We start from the raw sequence: 20,005 nt of genomic DNA on the forward strand, positions 1-20,005 counted from the left end.
TTTCAATGTAGTTTTCTTGTTGGTTTAAATAGCGCCCTCTATAATAAATAAAGATGGCTGCGCCCATGTAATCCGCCATGTTAAAAATTACAGAGAAAAAATATGGATCCGTTACAACTTGTAGGTTCGGAACTGTCACCATACACAGGGAAAGTTCGAGCTTATTTACGGTATAAAGGTATTCAGTTCGACCCTGTTCAGTCGTCACATGAGGTATGAAATCAGCTAGGCCTAGCTCATACGGCTAGGCTACTATTAACTACTAATAAAAGGCTATCTAGGCCTAGCTAGCCTAGGACTAGACCGGCCCTCTAGGCCACGTGACCACATCGGCCTAGTTAGTAGGCTAGATAGAAGAGGGCCCATAAAGAATCCGGGACGATTCGGCCCACATTTGGTGGGACGATTCAGCCCACTTTTGGGCCAAACGTCTCACTTTAATTCAAACCAATGGTTAGTGTTTGAACTTCCTTTTTATAACGTATTTTATTTATATTGCCAATGTTGATATAGGCCTAGCCTAGGCCTAAAATATAAAATAAATGACTAAAAAAATTTAATTTTTAATGAACAATTATTTCATTCGTTTTTTTTTCATTTTCATTCATATTGTTTTGTAAACAGATCCATGAAAACATTCTGAAACCAAATGTGGGATGGAAAGTAGTCCCTGTGATTATCACACCAGATGGAAAATATGTACAAGATTCGACAGAAATCATTCACTATCTTGAGAAGCTCCACCCACTTCCATCAATCTATCCACAAACACCATGCCAACGGATCGTGTCAATGTTACTTGAACTTTATGCAGACGAGTGGCTTGTTCTTCCAATAATGCATTACAGGTATTAAAAGTAAAAATTGTCATCATCCACAGTGCTATTGCACTTGTTTTGAATAAGCACTCACAAAATGAACTTTGTATTTCAGGTGGTCTTTCAAAGAAAATCTGCCTTTTATTAATCAGGAGTTTGGAAGTACTGTTTTACCTAAAGAGACGGCATCCGTGCAGAGGGAAAGAGCAAAGATGGCAATGGCATACTTCTCCAGTATGCTTCCTGTATTAGGTAAGAGAACAACATCATATGATCATTGATTGCAGTGGTGCCCGTATCCAGGAGGGGTTGGGTGCAGACGCACCCCCCCCCCCCCCCCCAAGTCCCAAGAGGTCCACTATTTCCTCGGTTGGTAATTTTTCTTGTCTTGTTTAACTAAAGACAATATCATTATATATATACAAAATTTACATTATCAATGGTATACAAACAAAAATATGTTAACTAGCCCAAGCCACAACAAAGAGTCTTAAATCCGTCTTTAGAACGTCAAATAACGCAAATTTTGTCTGGGCTTTCGGCCCCTGGACCCTGACCGGGGGACCTTGGCGGCCCCCTGGTCCCCAGCCATTGTTGCTCGCTTCCCTCGCACCCCCCATTATAAATACTGCATACGGGCCTGGTTCCAGTATTTTGAAATGGGGCCCCAGGGAGTAAAAGTAGAGCAATGAAGTGCTTAACTTAATTTGATGTCCTATCTTTTACATAACAATTTGTGAAATTTAGGGGGTTGGGGTTGAATTTTCCCCCGATTCATTTTCTGCAAATTTCTGAAGAAGTCAACTTCACTAGACATAACATTTCAAAAGATAATCATCAATTGTACTAATAGATAATCATCAATTGTACTAATTGCCAGTATTCTTTGCTTTACAGGTATCAATAAAGAATCAATACCAGAAATTGAGAGAGGATACTTAGAGTTATTGGACAATCTAAGCAAGCATTTTGAGGTGTATCCATTCCTTCTTGGATTCAAACCTTGCATTGCTGACTTTGCAATGCATGGTATGCTGTATGCCCATCTCTACAGAGATCCATACCCAGGTACATAGGTACAAATCAAGGTGTAGCCAGAGGTTAAAAACAGACAGGGCAAACATGCTTTAAATATAATTAAAATATGAGATGTGCTGGGGGATTGGGGGGGGGGGGGGCTGGGTGGTGAAAACTGAAAATTTCAGACGAGATGAGTGCCTTGTCTGCATCATGCTGACTCTTATGCTGGCTATGGCCCTGCAGTTTATTTATTTTACTCACTACTCTCCTGGTATCGTATGATAAATACCCTCCGAAACCAACCACAGCATTGTTACATCAGATCTTGACACTGATTATTGATACCCCTTTTTGTTTTGGTTTCTGTAGCTTTTAAGTTTCATGAATCAGTTTTCTTTAGCCTATAGATAACCATCATAAGTTTTATTACAATGTATGTTTTGTTTACCAATTATTTAACCGGTAGCTGGTAAGGTGTTTCTCATGTCGTACAAAAATATATTTTTGAACAGGGTATATTATGAAACAGAGGGCGCCTCTTGTTTGTGCTTGGATCGAAAAGATGAACCAATTTACGAAGGATAGGTTAATGTACACACACTCAATCAAAGATGGCAAAATTACTCTGGACCAACTGAACCGGAATCAACAAGACTTTCTTCCTGATGACCAAATTCCACAAACTCTTTTCCCTATTCTGGAAACAATCTTTCAAAACCAAGCGCCAGAAATTCTGGATAATTGCAACATTCTGAGGATTTATTTGAAGGTAATAGGAGGATTCAAGTGTATGGATAAAGCTTTCAAAATGTAAATACTCCATATTAAATACAGTAGTTCTTTTTTATGTATGAAGACCACTGTATTTTAAATATATGGTATATGCAAAAGGTTCGCTTAATAGAGGTGTCTCCAGAAAATAGGGTCGGCCGTAGTGTTAAAACATATAGTTCACCTGGTATGGCCCATTGGAAAATGTCCCTTAATAGGTGTTCCCCCTAATGAGGAGTTTTAGTATTTTCAATGTCTGTTTTGTTAAATTAGATTTAAAACTGACAGAAAAATATTTTTATATTAATATCTTTTTTCTTTCAGGACCATCCTGATGCAAAGAGGCTCCCTCGAATTCTTGGAACGCATAGATTTAAAATTGGACAAACCATCAGTACACGAGGAAGCATGACCTATCCAATATGGATGTTGCAATCAATTAGTGATTACTACTACAGTTTGCCTGGAAAGATGAGTCTAACTGTTGATAAATTCCTAGAAAAGTTTGAGGGTGCTAAAGAGTTTGTTGGTGTTGATCTTGATACATGTAGAGTGCAGAGAATTAATAACTATGTATGTCCTGAACAAATAAGAAAACAATCTAAACTTTAGCAATGCAAATAACTAAAATTACAGTCAAATTTCTGAAAATAATGAATGATTAATTGGCGTTTCCATGCTATCACATAGAGGCGAATACAGTAGTACTGTACATTAAATAAATTCAGATCTTTATATGATATGTGTCTTATAGATTACCAGATAGCTAATATATTTTATCAATGCAAGATAGACATATAATTTTATACAGTAGGGACTGTAATATTGAATATTAATTTTATGAAAGAAGTAAAGTAATCTCTTTATTAATTTGGCACTGTATGGAGGGCCCAGATTAAATTGAACTGTAAATTTTTATTTAGACATTTAAAAGACAATATTTTGATAAGCAATAAAATAATTGGTACGATTTACAAAATAACCTCTGTGTTTATGTTTTATCAGGGAAGAGTTAAAAATTTAACTTTTCCGTGGTTTTATGATGTCTTCAAAAATTGATATCAATTCAATTCAATTCATCGACATTTTTATTCCATAATCAAAATAAAAACATATACAAATACAATACAAATAATAAGATAATGGAATGGGATACAAAATAAGCACAAGTGCTTTAAGCATGTAACCCTAACAAAAAGATCAAACAATTAGTACAAACAAAAAGAACAAACCAAAATAACATAATGTGATTTACTTAACTTAAATATTTCTATTGTTATAATATTGCTTTAATCTCTGTTTAAACAAACTTAAAGTGGGGGATTGTTTTATATAGTCTGTTAAATTGTTCCAAATATGTGTTCCTTGGTAGGAAATACATTGCTGTCCGACTTTGGTGCGTTTTAGTTGTGGACAGTAGTTTGACCTGTTTCTAGTTGAGTAATTATGGAATGAGGCAGATGTACTAAATAAGTTATTAAATGATTCAGGTAATAGATTATGTTTATATTGATACATAAATATAGCAGTGTGTTTCGTATAAAGGTCAAAAATATTTAATGTTTGGGTTGAAATAAAAAGTGGATGAGAAGGATGCATAAAATGAACATGACAAATATTTCTAAGTGCTTTTTTCTGGAGAATATGTATACGGTTTAAGTTTGTAGCAGAAGTAGCACCCCATACTGTGATAGCATACGTTATTCTAGGTAATATAAGTGCATTGTATACCGTTAACAAGATTTTACTTGATAACATAGACTTCACTTTGTTTAAGACACCAATTATTCTAGAAATACTGTTTGCTACCTCATTTACATGAAAATTAAACGATAAAGTTTCATCCAGAAATAAGCCTAGAAATTTAACTTCAGTAGCTTTTACTATACATTCATTTCCCATCCTCAATTCTAGTGAGGTAGTGTCAGCTGACTTATTTCTAGCCTTAAATATAACATATTTTGATTTGTTTACATTTAGCGTTAATTTGTTAGCAATAAACCAGTCCGAAAGTATAGATAACTCCTGGTTCATTGTATCAAAAGCTTGAGTAATATCATTGTGACTATAAAACACATTTGTGTCATCTGCATACATAATCATGTCTACATGGTTACATGCTAGACTAATATCATTAATGAATATAAGAAATAATAATGGACCCAATATGGATCCCTGAGGAACTCCAGTGTTTACTGTCATTTTACTAGATGCAGTATTAACAATAAATGTGTATTGTAGTCTTTTTTTAAGATAGTTTGAGAACCAGTTTAGCGGAACTCCTCTTATACCATAAAATCTTAACTTATCTAATAATATATCATGATCGATTGTATCAAACGCTTTTGATAAATCAAGGAAAACTCCTAGTGTGAACTCTTTATTCTCAATAGCGTTTGTGATTTTTTCAATCGATTGTATTAAAGCATGCCTAGTTGAATGGTGTTGTCTAAATCCATACTGTGTTTTACTCAGTACGTTATATTTTGAGAGGTAACAAATCGTTTGATCATACACAATCCTCTCAAATATTTTGGAAAAAAAGGGTAAAATGGAAATAGGCCGATAATTATTTATATCGGAGATGTCACCATTCTTAAATACCGGGATAACTTTAGCAATTTTTATATCAGCCGGGACACAGCCCGATGATAATGACGTATTAATAATATGCAATAAAGGTTTTAAAATAAACGGGGAAGCAGATTTTATGAGTTGGGCACTTATACCATCATGGCCAGGAGAAGTATTCTTTGTGTTTTTAATATAGTGGTTAAGTTCATGTTCAGTAACAGGCTTAAAAAACATTGAAGAGGTAAAATTTCCCTTTAAGAAAGTTCTGTGGGTGATTTCTTCATTTTGAGATTCATGCCTAAATTTATTATTTAGTTTTTCTCCAATATTAATAAAAAAAGAGTTGAATGCATCAGCTTTCTCATCATTATCAGAGAAAGTCTCAGTACCCAATTTTATTTTTGTAGGCAAATTGGTAGTCTTTTTCCTACCCATTATATCATTTAGGATTGTCCACGTTTTTTTAATATCTTGTTTATTTCGTTCAAACTGGACCATATAATATTCTTTTTTCCGATTTCTAATAGTAGTGGTTAACTTGTTTCTAAAATGTATGTACGTACTTTTATTAGTAGTGGTGTTATTTTGTTTGTACTTTTTATATAATTTATGTTTTTGAGAGATAGCTCTGGCAATTTCAGCTGTGATCCAAGGAGATTTTAACTTGTTCGCCTTATTTCTAATTCGTTTTAAAGGGAAACAATTATCAATTGTTTTATTTAAAGTGTTTGTAAAATTTTGATAAGCAACATTCGCATTATTTGAGAATAGCACATCATTCCACTGATTACTTTGTAATTCTTGCAAAAAATACTCCGTTTGTTGAGGAGAGTATTGTCGTTTATATACAAATCGAGGATATTGCTTATTATGTTTTTCCAAAGTATCTACACAAAATATTGGGAAGTGATCAGAAATATCAGTAATAAGTATTCCACTTTTAAGGGACGTAGTAAAAGAATCGATGTTGCAATAAATGTTATCAATTATTGAAGCACAATTATCGGATATTCTAGTAGGACTTTTTATGATTGGCTGAAATGACTGAGAAAATATTGTGTCTAAGTGTGATTGGATAGTGTTGTCGGTAGATTGTTGGAGTAAGTTTATGTTATAGTCTCCCACAAGGTAAGCTTTCTTTTTTTCTAGATTAATCATTTGCATTACACATGTTAATTCATCATCAAACTTTTGCAAGGAACGTGAGGGTGCCCCCTCTATAGTATAACTTGTTAGGTTGAAGAGTTTATTACACGTCGAATCGTGCGTGTGTGTACTTACTGTGGTGGTCGGTCACCGTAGATTCTTTGAAAGAGCTATCTTATTTTTGTACAATTTCTGGCATTTCATTATTTATTCTCTTATATAGTAACTTTAGAAACTGAAATCGAAATGGCAGGTTAGTATAAACCTTATTGTATACTGTATTATAAATGACAAAAGTAAGAAAACTGATTTAAATTTAGGAGGGCTATGCTAGGCCGTGTAACTGTTTGTAGGTACGAGACTAGGCCTAGCTAGACTGCACTCTGCACTGACTGGATAAAAACGCCCACTTTTGACTAGAGCATTCATTTTGTCCCTTCAGGGCCGGGGCGATGACAGTTTTCTGTAGGCCCTGGTAGGCCTAAAGAGAGCTTCAAAGTTATGTCCTATCTTGGCTTAAACAAAGATGGAGTAAATTCTACTTCCAACCTTAGACTAATAGGTTAGTATGAGTATTACAAAGTAAGTTAGACTTAGAGGCCGCCTACTCTTCTTAAATTTATTTTTAAAACAAGTAAAGCCTGTTTTCCAGTCGATGTTGAGTTAACCAGATTCAACGATTTTACAGAAAAAGAGGGTAAAAATCAATGTTAAATATGCAATTGTGAAGTTAAACCAAGTTCAACTTCAACATTACGATCGTTAAAACTAAACAATCAAATTGTTCACAAATTACGTCGTAATTTCAGCCTAGCAAATATTATTGTTTTACCAAACTTACCCATCATAACACTAACAGTCCACCATCTCCTCTTGTTTACAATTTGTTATTTTTATATTTAGATGATGTAACATTAGGGTTCAAACTGTACATTCTTATGGTGTTGACGGTCAATGCAACAGCCTACATACTCTTAGTGCGATACACCAGATCACGTGACGGACCGATGTACTACTCAACCACAACTGTCATGATGACAGAGCTGTCGAAGCTCTTTCTTTCTTTAATGATCCTGATCAAGGAACACGCTAGCATTCGTGGCATGATTGTTGATGTCTATCGTAATGTATTCTGTAAACCTTCCGACACTTTTAAGATGTGCATTCCATCAGTTATTTATGCCATTCAAAATAACTTAGCATTTTTTGCTCTTTCCAACTTGGATGCGGCCACATATCAGGTATGCTTGTAATTCACAATATTTTATAATGTCCACATTAAAGCTCTGTCTACACTATCAAACTAGTTAGATGTGCCTAAATATGGTAGTGATATGCTTAAATATGGTAGTGATGTGACAGCATCATGTCCATATATAGGCACATCACATTTTTTGTCACATAAAGTTTGATAGTGTAGACAGAGCTTAAAACTACCGTAGCTTTATTTCAAAGACGAAAATTGTTTGCTGTTTACTTTAATGTTGCATTTGCTATTACAATCACACATCATTTAATCATTTATCTGGTCCATAGAAAGTAATAACATAAATAAACTGTACTGACTAATTAAAATAAGACATGCTCTCATCTCAGGATGGTATTTATTCCACCGGGAGAGCATCTTTGACTTTGATATTATCGTTAAGATTCAAACATTTTCACACTACACATCAGGTCTTACTCATATCCTGCAATGTATAATATACCTTATAAAATGTCCTTTCTCTTCCTTAGGTTACATACCAGCTAAAGATTCTAACCACTGCTATGTTTATGGTTTTAATGATCGGTAAATCAATTAGCCGTGTGCAGTGGGGGTCGCTGGTCTTGTTATTTTTCGGTATTGCGCTTGTTCAATTAGATTCAGCAAATGTCAAGCAAGGTTCACATTACAACTACACGTATGGACTGGTGGCTATCCTTGCGTCATGTCTATGCTCAGGTTTTGCAGGTAACAACACAACTAAATTATAATAACCAACCTTCTCTAAAATGCAGTATACATTACCCACAATGCATATTTGGTTACAAATTACAGTATATTAATTTCAACAAATATAGCATATTTTGCTTATGTACCTAGCTAAATAACGTTGTTCCAATACACTTGAACTTAAAGATTACTTTAAAGGTGCGGGCAAACAATTTCTATTGATCATACATTCCAATAATTATCGATCTATAGTTTCCCCTATGTTTCATAATTTTTGGGATTTTATTTGTGTTACACAAGCTTGTTGAAAATAAGCACTTCAAATTACACAGTAAAATCTCTATTCTTTTGTACACAAATTTTGTAAATAGAGAGGCATTTTAAAAAGCTATGAAAACTAAACAGTGTGGTAAAAAATGTTATCAGATGACTAAATATAGCTAATATAACTTGAATATTACATTTATAGTATTTTTATTCAACTTCAGATTTTTATTTTCATGCTATAGCAAAAATTATCCACCGCATATCCACCATCTTTTTTCACCTTGTAGGGAGTCACCAGACATGTTATTACATTAGGTTAACCACCTAACTACTAAACAAAGGTCTTCCTGGTTTTTATGGAAGAATTTTGCCAAATTTTGTATTTGACGATATTAAGGGAAATTCATGTTTTTTCGTCTTGATTTCTGTAACAAATATTTGATTTATGTACAATTGACCAAAATTTTTATTAAAATTTCATGCCTGTACCTGAGCTTTAAGGTAAAAATGAATTTGGGATCTTTTAGACCTCATGGAAGTTTGGTTTCAAATATAAGCAGACTGACAACCCTTATTTTTTGTTATTTTTACAGGTGTATATTTTGAGAAGGTACTGAAAGGGTCTGATACCTCACTGTGGATACGTAATGTTCAGATGTACTTGTTTGGTATCGTAAGTGCTTTCGTAGGCGTCTTGACAAAAGATGGAGCCAACATTCTGGAAAATGGTTTTTTCTATGGGTATAATAATTATATTTACCTAATTATAGGTAAGACATTATGTAGTTATTATAGGTAAGACATTATGTAGTTATTATAGGTAAGACATTATGTAGTTATTATAGGTAAGACATTATGTAGTTATTATAGGTAAGACATTATGTAGTTATTATAGGTAAGACATTATGTAGTTATTATAGGTAAGACATTATGTAGTTATTATAGGTAAGACATTATGTAGTTATTATAGGTAAGACATTATGTAGTTATTATAGGTAAGACATTATGTAGTTATTTGAATATTAATGATTACTTTTATTTCATAATTCATCCATAGTTCATGTAATAAAAAGTGGTAAAAAAACAGCTAGTATTATCTCATGCCATATTTCCTATATGGAAGAATACATACAAGTCTTGTTCTCATGACTAACAAATTTTAGTCAAACAGCGTCCACAAACGGCTCTCAGTGCAGCCAGAAGTATATATTTATGTAAATATATTTATAGCTAGGTTTTTATAACATGTAGGCTAGGCACAACATAGCTAAAAAAGACACAATCATCTTAGCCTCTTCCTACCAGCTATCACTCCTTTCATGATAATATTCTAGCCTACTCACAATATTTACTCGATTTTTATAAAATACTGTCATACATTTGCTCATAATGTGGCATTTCTTGAATAGCTACTGGACTCCAAAACTAAACGCAAGGGTTCGAGGCTCACTCGCTCTATGGTTCTGGTGGTAGAACGAGTCTTCTCGGATAAAGACTATAAACCGTAGGTCCAGTGTACACATAGCTCATGCGCACTTTAAAGAACCTAGTACATCTTTCGAGACGAGTAGGGGGTTACCCCGGTGTACTAGTCCACACAAACACAGCCACTGTCACACACAGCCACTGTGCAAATTGGGACTGGACCGTTTTAGAGGTGTTTACCACCTGTTGGTCCAGGTCCTTCACTAACTGAGTTAGTGAGAAGTCGAATAAATAAATAAATAAAAAAAAAATAAATAAATACTTAGAATTCATAGAATATCAAAACACTACTGTTTTTGTATAACAATGTCATTGTTTTATTACAGGTATGGCTAGTATAGGTGGATTGTATACATCAATTGTAGTCAAGTACACAGATAACATCATCAAAGGGTTTTCAACTGCAGTGTCTATCGTAGCAGCGGTTGTTTGTTCTTACTTTTTGTTTGAAGCAATGTTTGGTCGATACTTTATAATGGGTTCTGGATTAGTCATGCTAGCCATTTACTTGTATAGTTTACCAAAACCTGCGCCACCGAAACCTGCCCAAGTTCAGACTGTTTAAACTGTGCAAAATTTAAAAGTTTTGCATTCGCTCAGATATACTTTTTGTAACTGTACCTCATTTTAGGGTCAGTTGACTGAGGCGACCTATTTAGCCTGGGCACTGATTGGAGCAATACCTGAATAAACTTTCACATACTGTAGTAGACTGATACATTTTCTCTTAACAAATTATATAGTTTTATAGTCTTTATCAAAAAACAACAATTCATCATCACTGTTTGACTAAATATAGTCAGTGGTGCAACAGCTATGAGTGTTCAATGGCTAAACCCAGAAGTGGAGCAACTGAGCATAAGCAGCCCCAATGAAAATGCCCAGCGTTAGAGGGCCCTTATAGAAGTCGTATGCATTATGCCACTGAATATAGTCATACTACTTTGTACGTGTAGTCTATTATTAATAATTATGCTTATTGTACATTTAGGCAGCTGAAAAATAATAATACAGTATTATTTATCACACTTCATGCTGTACATGCAGTGGTGAGATTCAAAAATACATTCCCACATACAATTTATGCATTTTCTTATCCACCGTATTTCTTAGAATTTAGTATTAAATAAACTTGCCTAGTAAAATACATAAAATTAACTTTTAATAATGAAGGGAAAAAAAAAATTAGGACATAACTATTTAATAATTGACATTTTCTCTATTATGATTTTATATTTCATTATTTTGTTTTTATGTATTGTATTCTCTATTGTATTGTAGTAAAGTAATAATGATATAGTAAATGAAGATATTAAATACAATCATAATAATATCATTAAATGATGTCATAGCTATTTAGATTTGTTCTAATGTTTTATATTGATACGATACAGTACATAGTATTATGGTGTTGAGGGAAATTTTTATTAAATATTTTCTTTTTAAATGTGAAATATTTTTCCTTGACATTGAGAGAATTGATTTTAATGGTAAATGTTTATGAAACCATCAAACCTTGAAACATCATTTTTTCATAAATGTGTAATTATAAAGGAAAGGCAGGAGTATAGTAGTTTAAACAATTATAAATTTCTCTTCTCACATTATTTGATTTATTAATTATACTATTTTGAATATTTAATTATTAGTTATTATTGTTTAATTAAACATCTATATTCTAATGTGTATATTGGTTGGTATTTCAAAGGTTTTTTTTAACAATTTAGTTTTGTAGCAAAAAAAGCAACAAAAAAAAGTTTTAATATTAGAAAATACTGATTACCTTGCATTTTATGTATTTTTTAAATATGGGCCAATTAGCTGGTATACTGCTTATTATAATAATTTATGTTTAGTGAATTGACTTGTGTTGTAGCATTACTGATATGATTTAAAATCATTTTTGAATTAGTTAATACCAGTACATATATTTTAGTGAAAACATTTTGAGATCATTTCTGGATTTTTTTAAACTGCAGTACATGACGTGTACATTTTGTGCACTCTCTGTTATCAATCAAGAATATTTTTATTTTACCTTGTTTCACTGTAAATGTTCTTGAAGCAGTTATACAATTGTTACTTAATACTGAAATAAACACTGTTTACAGAAAAAGCTTGCTAAATTATAAACAGGTTCAAGCACAAACAAAATATAGTTACTGCAGTAACATAATCCATGGAGCTATAAATTAGATATAGCTCCATGAATAATCCATGTCATGGTCCCATGTGTAGTTCACAATGTACTTTACTTTATATATTTTTCAGTAACTATAACCAGTAGTTGGTTTAGTGAAGGTGTGCTCACCTAAAGCTCTGTCTACACCTTTATCAAACTTTATGTGACAAAAAAATGAGATGTGCCCATATATGGATACGATGACATTATATCGCTACCATATTTGGGCACCTCTTCTTTGTCAAACTAGTTTGATAGTCTAGACAGAGCTTAATACTATAAGAAGCCTTTACTTGTACTATTTGACTGTAGTATCAAGATGGTGTGTTGTTTGCTTTGTATAATTACAGAACTGTAGTTAATAATAAATGTAATTAAATCAATAATGCATATTGCAGCTGAATTTAATTACCACTGTGACTACTAGCATTACTGCAGTAACTACTTCATGTATGATGGATAATTGTAATAATTATACTATCGTATGACTCTTTAAATTGTACTACTGGTGGTGGTCTATTGCTTTACAAATTTAATATCATTTAATTTATCATTTATACTAACAGTAACACACCAATAAAATAGTTTACAACATCTGCACTGTTTATGTTTGTTTTTGACTGAGTTTGTTTTTACTTTTGTACCTCATCAACTTATGCCAAAGTACAAATTGATAATAGGTCTGAATCTTTTGGGTTAGTTGGTTGTTATGGAAGATTGAATAACAGGGATTTGAAATGTACACATATACTGTACTAGCATAATAAAACGTGACGATCACGTTTATTATAATTATGCAGAAGTTAACTCCAAATGTCCTAGGGTCTAAGCCTAATTGAAACAGCCCTATCCTAGACCTAAACGGTAATGTCAATGAAAATAGAAAGATGAAATGGAAAATTACCTAGGATTTGATGTTCTCAGTCATTTCTATTTTATGAGTGAGAAATATTACATTTGCTGACGGTGGTTAATCGATCTAGTTTCAATGCTGTGTGCCCCTTTTTAAGTTGACTAGCCTAGGCCTAAAGTTAGCACCAGGTCCAGAAGCTTCTCTTGACCCGTTATTTTACGGTAATTAGGCCAACACAAATCGTTCTGAAAGCGGTTAAAAAAATATACTTACTGCTGTTGCATTCACTTTATGTAGTTTAATAAAGCTTAAAGGACAACTGTACCGAGGACCATATTTTAAAAACGTATTAGGGGTATACATATGATTTCAGAACCATCGCGAAATCGAGGATATCGCCGCACGCGCTCGCCGTACAGCCGTCGCCGTAAATTGCTGTGACGTCACAGGTGCATCGCATAATCTACTTAATGAGTTTTCGCTGTTGTTACCATACAATAGATAGGTACCGTCACTTTAATTGCTTATTTAACCTTTTAAATTACTTAAATTTGCCAAAATGTTTTCCTGGTATTTTGAAGAAACACTTCAATATCCAGATAGACAAAACAAACAATAAAACAATTCAACTTTTATATTTTTTACGATTTATTTAAAAAGTGTGTTTACTAGAAATGTTCGCGCTTTGCGAGACTTGTCTATGGGACCCGAAGAGTAGCTAGTAGAAACATGACGTATGACGTTCTGGAATCATTCAACCATATCGGACTCAAAACTTTTTCTCTGCTGCTGCTGTGTGGTGGTGGTGTGTATGTGACGTGTGGTGATGTGGTAAACTCTGTGTGTGAGATAGTTGTAATTTTTCCAGACAAGTTTTTTAGCATTGATCGTGGGCTTATCACGTAAGTTTAAAAAAAAAATTAGATTATGTTTGTTTTTGTGTCAGGGTCTCGTAATTTCAATTTTGGAAAACAAAACTAGGCCTAACCCTAGGCCTAGGCCTAGCTAGGCTAGGTCCCCTCTGCTCTGGCTCTGCTGCCGCTGTTTTCTTTTATATATATGCCTAGCCTAGTCCTAGTAGGAGTCTGGGTAAGCCTATTCTACTAGGCTAGGCCTATAATAAATAGGCTACTAATTGATATGCGCAAGAGCCTAGTGTAGTACTATGCCTACCTAGTACCAGCCTAGGCCTAGTAGTACTCTACTACTAGCTTAGAGTGGGTCTGATTATTTTGGGCCTTTGGCCATGGCATGGTGGGTGGGGCATGGCCGCCGTTTATGAACGCCTAAAAATTCATGAACTTATTATAATAATATTAATAATATTTTACTCGAAATCCTCACTCATAATCATATTGTGCCCAGCTAGAGGAAGGGTTAGGCAGATGGATTGAATACTACTAGGTAGACCCAGGGCCTACTAGGCAGTGCATATCAAATCGGTATTTAATATAGCCCAATTTAATACTCTCATTTAATTTCACCATAGACACATATAACGATAAAACATGGCTGAAGTGCATGAAACAGAAGAAGAAGAGTATGGAAGTGACGACGATATTTTTTATTCTGTTCCAAAACCATATTTATTTGAACCACAATACTCACCAACCGAGATAGAGCGCAGAAGAAAGGAGAAGAATAATAGTGCAGTTGCACCCCTGCCAACAGCTTTAGTAAGTAGACTGAATGACAGTTTTTGGTGTACATGTGGTTTTTGTACACCAATGGCAACGGAAGACGAATGTGTATGTTGCAATGAAGTTCAACAAACATTGTCTTTGTTAGAGAGAGAGAGGCCTACTACAACTCCAATGGAAAAAGATGACGATTTATTATTACGGTGCATTACATCTCATTGTGATCTTGAAGCACACTTAAATACAAGTGTTTTGACAACATTTTTTCGAAGTCATCGACACAACTGGAAACAATTTCCGAAACCAAGGGGCCTACATGGCCAACTAAATAATGAGTAAGGCTTTTGGTTTTTTATTCAAGATATCTTTCTTCCTTTATTTATTTTTTTTATTCTTTCTACATAATACATTCATTTTGCCGCTAGTTCCATTGTGTTAAACTCAAGAGAACTACTCTATAAGCACAAGAATATGTTTTGTTTTTAAAAATACATTTGACCACTAAATCTGTTTTGCATGACCATGTTTTCAAAAGTCACTCTAATAACCAATTACTATATAGAATACTAGATATCAACAAGCAGTGAGTAAAACAAAATATAGAAAACATGGCACTTTTTATTTTTAACAGACTTAGCTAAAGTCATTCATTTTTTTAAATTATCAGACAATACCGCCTTGTAGCTTACAGAGTTGTACTACAATGGATTCTACAAGGTGAAAAACTAGGCTACAAGAACAGAATGGTATTGCCAGCTTGTTTGGTCAAGAAAATTAGAGAAAAGTTTCCTTCACCTGATGGAACATACAAAGGTTTTTCTTGGCCTGCTACTGATGATGCATAATTTGTTCGATTAAACTGAAAAATAAACTTTGTATAACAACAGTATTTAAATCATCACCATCATAATCATCTACTGATTATCCATAATTTGCTCGGTTCTTTGACAATATTCATTTATTAATAAATCTTTAGAAGGTTGTTCCTGCTTTGAGATGTTTTTTGGTAATTCTGGAAGAGGCACTGCAGATTCTGTATATTTGTACCTTATACCTGGGTCCATTCGTCTCTGTAGCGTCTTCTCAACCAGATCAACAACGTAATCATATTTTTTAGCTTCATAAATTTTTTTGGCAGACCATGATCCATCGCCCCGTTTTGGGCAAACCATTTTGTATCGAAGATCACCTACAATTAAATTCAGAAAAACAAATCATTTTTAATAGGCCTATTATGTAGCTGGACTAGACAGTTTAGACATGGGTGAACAGAGAATATAATAAAATGTTGTATATTAACTTAAAGTGTCTTATTATTTTATTACATGCATTATAAGTATTACCTGCAATTGTTTGTGCCTGTTTCCTGCCAACATTAGCATTATGATCTATAACTGCTAGCTGAGTCCTGCCTTGCATAGAACCATAATGAAAGTGAATTCGTTTTGGGGCAAACTTGGTGTACGAGGCATGATAGGACTCTAAGGTACCTGAATTGAAGAATTGAGCAGTGAGTAAGTAAAATGGGTTTTACACTAACGTTTAATTCTTATTGTCTACACAAAAAACATTTCACACCCACCAGTATGCTTAAATTCTCCAAGTTGACCAAGATCATTATCTAATCTTTTATCCAGTACAATTTTTTTCAAAGCATCATAGGCTGGCGAATCATATTCTAGCCATATCTTGCTTTCTGCTTCTTCTTCTGTTAGGGCACTGTGTGCACAGGTATTCTCAATCCCATCTTCCTCCCATCTGTGAACATTTACCACGTGATTTAAAATTGATTTCCACCTGTTTTTGAGTACCTAAACATTAGTAAAAAAATAGTGTAAAGCTCAATTTAGAGAATGATGATGATGGTGCTCTTTTTTCTTTTATACTAGTATAAGAGCAGTTTATATAGTACTGCAATATTTTTTATTGGACACAACTTTATTTTTATTTCTGTATTAATTATATAGTACTTATTAATAATAAACACAGTATAAAGCAGAACTGATTTTTTAATTTTGAGTATTTTATATATCAATTATCAATATGATGATGTACATAAATATATATTTTTGTTTTGTTTACAGTATATTGACAGGGCTTGTTAAGCACATCACAAGATGAGAGTTTCATTACTTTTGCTTTTCCTCTTCACCCCTGTCGATTGAAAAAAAAATTCACTAGTGGTCATACCTGGACATCACCTTTACAAGTTGCACAACAGAACCACAAATGGTTTGTTATGCTCTTGGTCCACAATAATAGGTGCTCATTTCCCTTCTTTTTACCACTTGCCAAGACTTTCTTTTTAATGCCTGAAATATTTGATAAAATATACAATATAGTATTAGTAAAACAATTTATGAACTTTACAAACATGATTACAGTATATACTGTACTCGCTGGTGCTACACTAGTAGACTAGAAGAAGTGTCAATTGAAATTACACTGTGTGAGATGAGATAGATTAGAGCAAACTCATATAATGCTCATTTGTACAATATGTATATGGGGCTTATTTATATACTGATGAGAGTAAAAAAAATGAAGGATTTAATTTGGTTTTAGTTTGTTAGAAAATTATTTTACTGTATCAATCATACCTTTACAAACATGCCAGCAATCAAGCTGATGTGATATCTCCCAGTATTCGTCCTTCATAACTTTTCTGATTGATGGTGATCTGTCAGTTGTGATTGTTTTGATGTTGATGCCATGACCCAACAAAAACTCTAAACTTCTGATGAAACCTTCCTTTTCCATTGCTACTGAGCTGGAACATTCCGTCACTTGTATCAGCCGAGCATCAACAATTTTGTCACTTTTCTCTTCAATAAAAGAGTACGTAGAATATTTTGCGGAATACCCTGGCGAGTCTGACCGGGCGTCCCCCAAAATTGAGATAGTCTCATTATCCAAACTTCTTAAAATGAGTTCGGCAATCATCACATCTTGTTGTTCCTTATATGCTTCATTTATGACTGGCAACAAATAACATTTTTGAATTTGATAAAAACTTGATGATGATAAAAAATGCATATCAAGAATTTTAGCAAAATTATTAATTGCTTGATATGTGTTTCCACTGTACAAAATAGCAGAGGCTGTAAGTAAATTGATTTCTGCCATTCCACGAACATCTGGACAGCTTTCCCATTTGCCAAAGTGATATTCAGTACATTGCCAATGTACAATTATTTTTGCTCCCCTGTATAACACATTTGTTGATATTATCTTCTGACCGCATTCTTGGCATCGCTTAAACATTTCAAGCACACTATCAACATTGACTATCACTTTTCCTGTAACATTATCATCTACTACTTCTATTTCTTCTTCAGAGGGAGAAGAACTGTCCTCTTCTGGTATCCATCCCATCGACTCATTTCCATGTGATGATGAAAAGCTTACATTTAAGTCCTGTAAAATTATAATATTATATAGTTTACAGAATTTGATATTATTACATACACTACGCATTCACAAGTTGGTGAAGATAGATAAACCATAAATAATCATACCTCATCATCATTGCCATGTACTGATTTTTTTTCTTGGACATCATGTGATGTATGCGATGATTCTGAGCCTGTGAAAACCTAAATATATTTATTTTTCTTTAATACCATTTCTACACAGTAACAAAAAATAGAATTGTTTTTTTAAACTATAGTTAGTGTTATTTGTTGTTGTTCTCAATCACCAAATGATGGCTAGTAGTTAGTAGGCCTAGTTAGTAGTAATCATCATTATAGCATTTTTCATTTAAAAAAAATAATGCACTAAGAAAGGGCCTATCTCTAGCTAGTAGTAGTAGTAATACTATCTAGCATAGGCTATATTTTTTCTTGTTTGGATTTATAGGCTAGGCATAGCCTAAAATCCCTAGGCCTATATCATAAATGTAATATTTTAATAATGTACAGAGTAGTAGGCCCAGTCAATTGTTAATTTTTTTTTAGGCTTAGCCTAAACATAAAAAGAAAAAAAAAACTTATTACTATTAGGCCTATAATTTACTTTGATATATTAGGCCTAATTATTAATATATTATTGTTCTGGTGGTAAATTCATCATTGTTCTTACCGATTCTTGATTACCAGCCTCCTGTCTTTTTTTAAATGCACTTCTCATAGTTGTACTACTAGGTTTGTTAAATGCAAATATACTTGGTACTGCGTCAGGTTTCAGGCGGTGTTTTGGCTTGTAAAGATGCGGAGCTAGATCGTGTTTTGGGTCAGGTAGGTAATCTGACTTCATGAAGTGCTTTCCACAAACTCGCAAAGTTCTGTATGTCGACGGCTTACAGCCGGGATTCAAATTAGCGTTTCTAATAACAGTTAACCATCTTCTGGCCAACGCCTTATCATTTGGAAAGGTATGAAAGGGTATTCCATCTAATCGGGCTTTTTCGTATTCCCGACAATTTGAAACAACACACGCCGGCATTTTCAGTTCCCTCTCTCTACTACTACTCTACACAATGTTGATCACACCACCGTCACACACACGAGGAGGAGAGGAAGCTCGCACACGGCCCAAAAATCGCTAGCTAGCTAGCAGAGAAAAAGTTTTGAGTCCGATATGGTTGAATGATTCCAGAACGTCATACGTCATGTTTCTCTACTAGCTACTCTTCGGGTCCCATAGACAAGTCTCGCAAAGCGCGAACATTTCTAGTAAACACACTTTTTAAATAAATCGTAAAAAATATAAAAGTTGAATTTTTTTATTGTTTGTTTTGCCTATCTGGATATTGAAGTGTTTCTTCAAAATACCAGGAAAACATTTTGGCAAATTTAAGTAATTTAAAAGGTTAAATAAGCAATTGAAGTGACGGTACCTATCTTTTGTATGGTAACAACAGCGAAAACTCATTAAGTAGATTATGCGATGCACCTGTGACGTCACAGCAATTTACGGCGACGGCTGTACGGCGAGCGCGTGCGGCGATATCCTCGATTTAGCGATGGTTCTGAAATCATATGTATACCCCTAATACGTTTTTAAAATATGGTCCTCGGTACAGTTGTCCTTTAATACGTATATTTATGTCATTCTGCGTTCACGTTAAATTCAAACTTTGTGGTCGTCAGTTCTTATTCCAAACTTGGTGGTCGTCTTCAAAGTTTGGACGGGTTTCTTAATCATACGTGCAGGGTATAGTAAAAGTAGAGGCTGATGCAGTTACTAGTCGCCGGTGATAAAGTAGGCGAGGCAAATTATATAGTCTGCCATTGGATAAGTCATCAGGTCTACTTCCACGGTTAACCCACAACGACCGTAATATATTATCATGGATAATCCCATGTTGTA

The 20,005-nt window shown here is 33.8% G+C and overlaps 4 protein-coding genes across 4 annotated transcripts; 3 read left to right on the forward strand and 1 right to left on the reverse strand.

The window, feature by feature from the left end:
• Nucleotides 1–102: 102 nt before the first annotated feature.
• On the forward strand, nucleotides 103–3,702 carry LOC140042266 (uncharacterized). Its single transcript, XM_072087688.1, has 6 exons — nucleotides 103–213; nucleotides 625–848; nucleotides 934–1,070; nucleotides 1,716–1,886; nucleotides 2,351–2,607; nucleotides 2,934–3,702. The coding sequence occupies exons 1-6, from the start codon at nucleotides 103–105 to the stop codon at nucleotides 3,219–3,221; spliced, it is 1,188 nt and encodes a 395-aa protein (XP_071943789.1). The 3' UTR covers nucleotides 3,222–3,702.
• A 2,763-nt stretch (nucleotides 3,703–6,465) lies between these two features.
• LOC140058658 (CMP-sialic acid transporter-like) lies at nucleotides 6,466–12,804 on the forward strand. Its single transcript, XM_072104353.1, has 5 exons — nucleotides 6,466–6,582; nucleotides 7,233–7,570; nucleotides 8,067–8,283; nucleotides 9,126–9,302; nucleotides 10,344–12,804. Exons 1-5 carry the CDS (start codon nucleotides 6,576–6,578, stop codon nucleotides 10,580–10,582), a joined length of 978 nt encoding a protein of 325 aa, XP_071960454.1. The 5' UTR covers nucleotides 6,466–6,575; the 3' UTR covers nucleotides 10,583–12,804.
• An 842-nt stretch (nucleotides 12,805–13,646) lies between these two features.
• LOC140058683 (uncharacterized) lies at nucleotides 13,647–15,997 on the forward strand. Its single transcript, XM_072104388.1, has 3 exons — nucleotides 13,647–13,954; nucleotides 14,542–15,027; nucleotides 15,360–15,997. Exons 2-3 carry the CDS (start codon nucleotides 14,561–14,563, stop codon nucleotides 15,535–15,537), a joined length of 645 nt encoding a protein of 214 aa, XP_071960489.1. The 5' UTR covers nucleotides 13,647–13,954; nucleotides 14,542–14,560; the 3' UTR covers nucleotides 15,538–15,997.
• LOC140058667 (uncharacterized) lies at nucleotides 15,607–19,714 on the reverse strand. Its single transcript, XM_072104364.1, has 7 exons — nucleotides 18,776–19,714; nucleotides 18,211–18,288; nucleotides 17,293–18,109; nucleotides 16,883–17,004; nucleotides 16,275–16,503; nucleotides 16,036–16,182; nucleotides 15,607–15,881 (listed from the first exon to the last, which is right to left on the reverse strand). Exons 1-7 carry the CDS (start codon nucleotides 19,136–19,138, stop codon nucleotides 15,607–15,609), a joined length of 2,031 nt encoding a protein of 676 aa, XP_071960465.1. The 5' UTR covers nucleotides 19,139–19,714.
• Between the last annotated feature and the right edge of the window lie 291 nt (nucleotides 19,715–20,005).

The sequence above is a fragment of the Antedon mediterranea genome, chromosome 1 (assembly GCF_964355755.1).
Source record: "Antedon mediterranea chromosome 1, ecAntMedi1.1, whole genome shotgun sequence".
Taxonomy (NCBI): Eukaryota; Metazoa; Echinodermata; class Crinoidea; order Comatulida; family Antedonidae; genus Antedon; species Antedon mediterranea.

Excerpts from the sequence above, each read along its gene's own strand:
- LOC140042266 (XM_072087688.1), top strand. The coding sequence starts at position 103 with ATGGATCCGTTACAACTTGTAGGTTCGGAACTGTCACCATACACAGGG. Across the intron at positions 849-933 it reads CTTCCAATAATGCATTACAG|GTGGTCTTTCAAAGAAAATC; the intron begins GTATTAAAAGTA and ends TTTGTATTTCAG. Across the intron at positions 1,071-1,715 it reads CAGTATGCTTCCTGTATTAG|GTATCAATAAAGAATCAATA; the intron begins GTAAGAGAACAA and ends TTTGCTTTACAG.
- LOC140058667 (XM_072104364.1), bottom strand. The coding sequence starts at position 19,138 with ATGCCGGCGTGTGTTGTTTCAAATTGTCGGGAATACGAAAAAGCCCGA. Across the intron at positions 16,183-16,274 it reads TGGAGAATTTAAGCATACTG|GTACCTTAGAGTCCTATCAT; the intron begins GTGGGTGTGAAA and ends TCTTCAATTCAG. Across the intron at positions 15,882-16,035 it reads ACAGGCACAAACAATTGCAG|GTGATCTTCGATACAAAATG; the intron begins GTAATACTTATA and ends ATTTAATTGTAG.
- LOC140058683 (XM_072104388.1), top strand. The coding sequence starts at position 14,561 with ATGGCTGAAGTGCATGAAACAGAAGAAGAAGAGTATGGAAGTGACGAC. Across the intron at positions 15,028-15,359 it reads CATGGCCAACTAAATAATGA|ACAATACCGCCTTGTAGCTT; the intron begins GTAAGGCTTTTG and ends TTAAATTATCAG.
- LOC140058658 (XM_072104353.1), top strand. Across the intron at positions 8,284-9,125 it reads TCTATGCTCAGGTTTTGCAG|GTGTATATTTTGAGAAGGTA; the intron begins GTAACAACACAA and ends TTATTTTTACAG. Across the intron at positions 9,303-10,343 it reads TTATATTTACCTAATTATAG|GTATGGCTAGTATAGGTGGA; the intron begins GTAAGACATTAT and ends GTTTTATTACAG.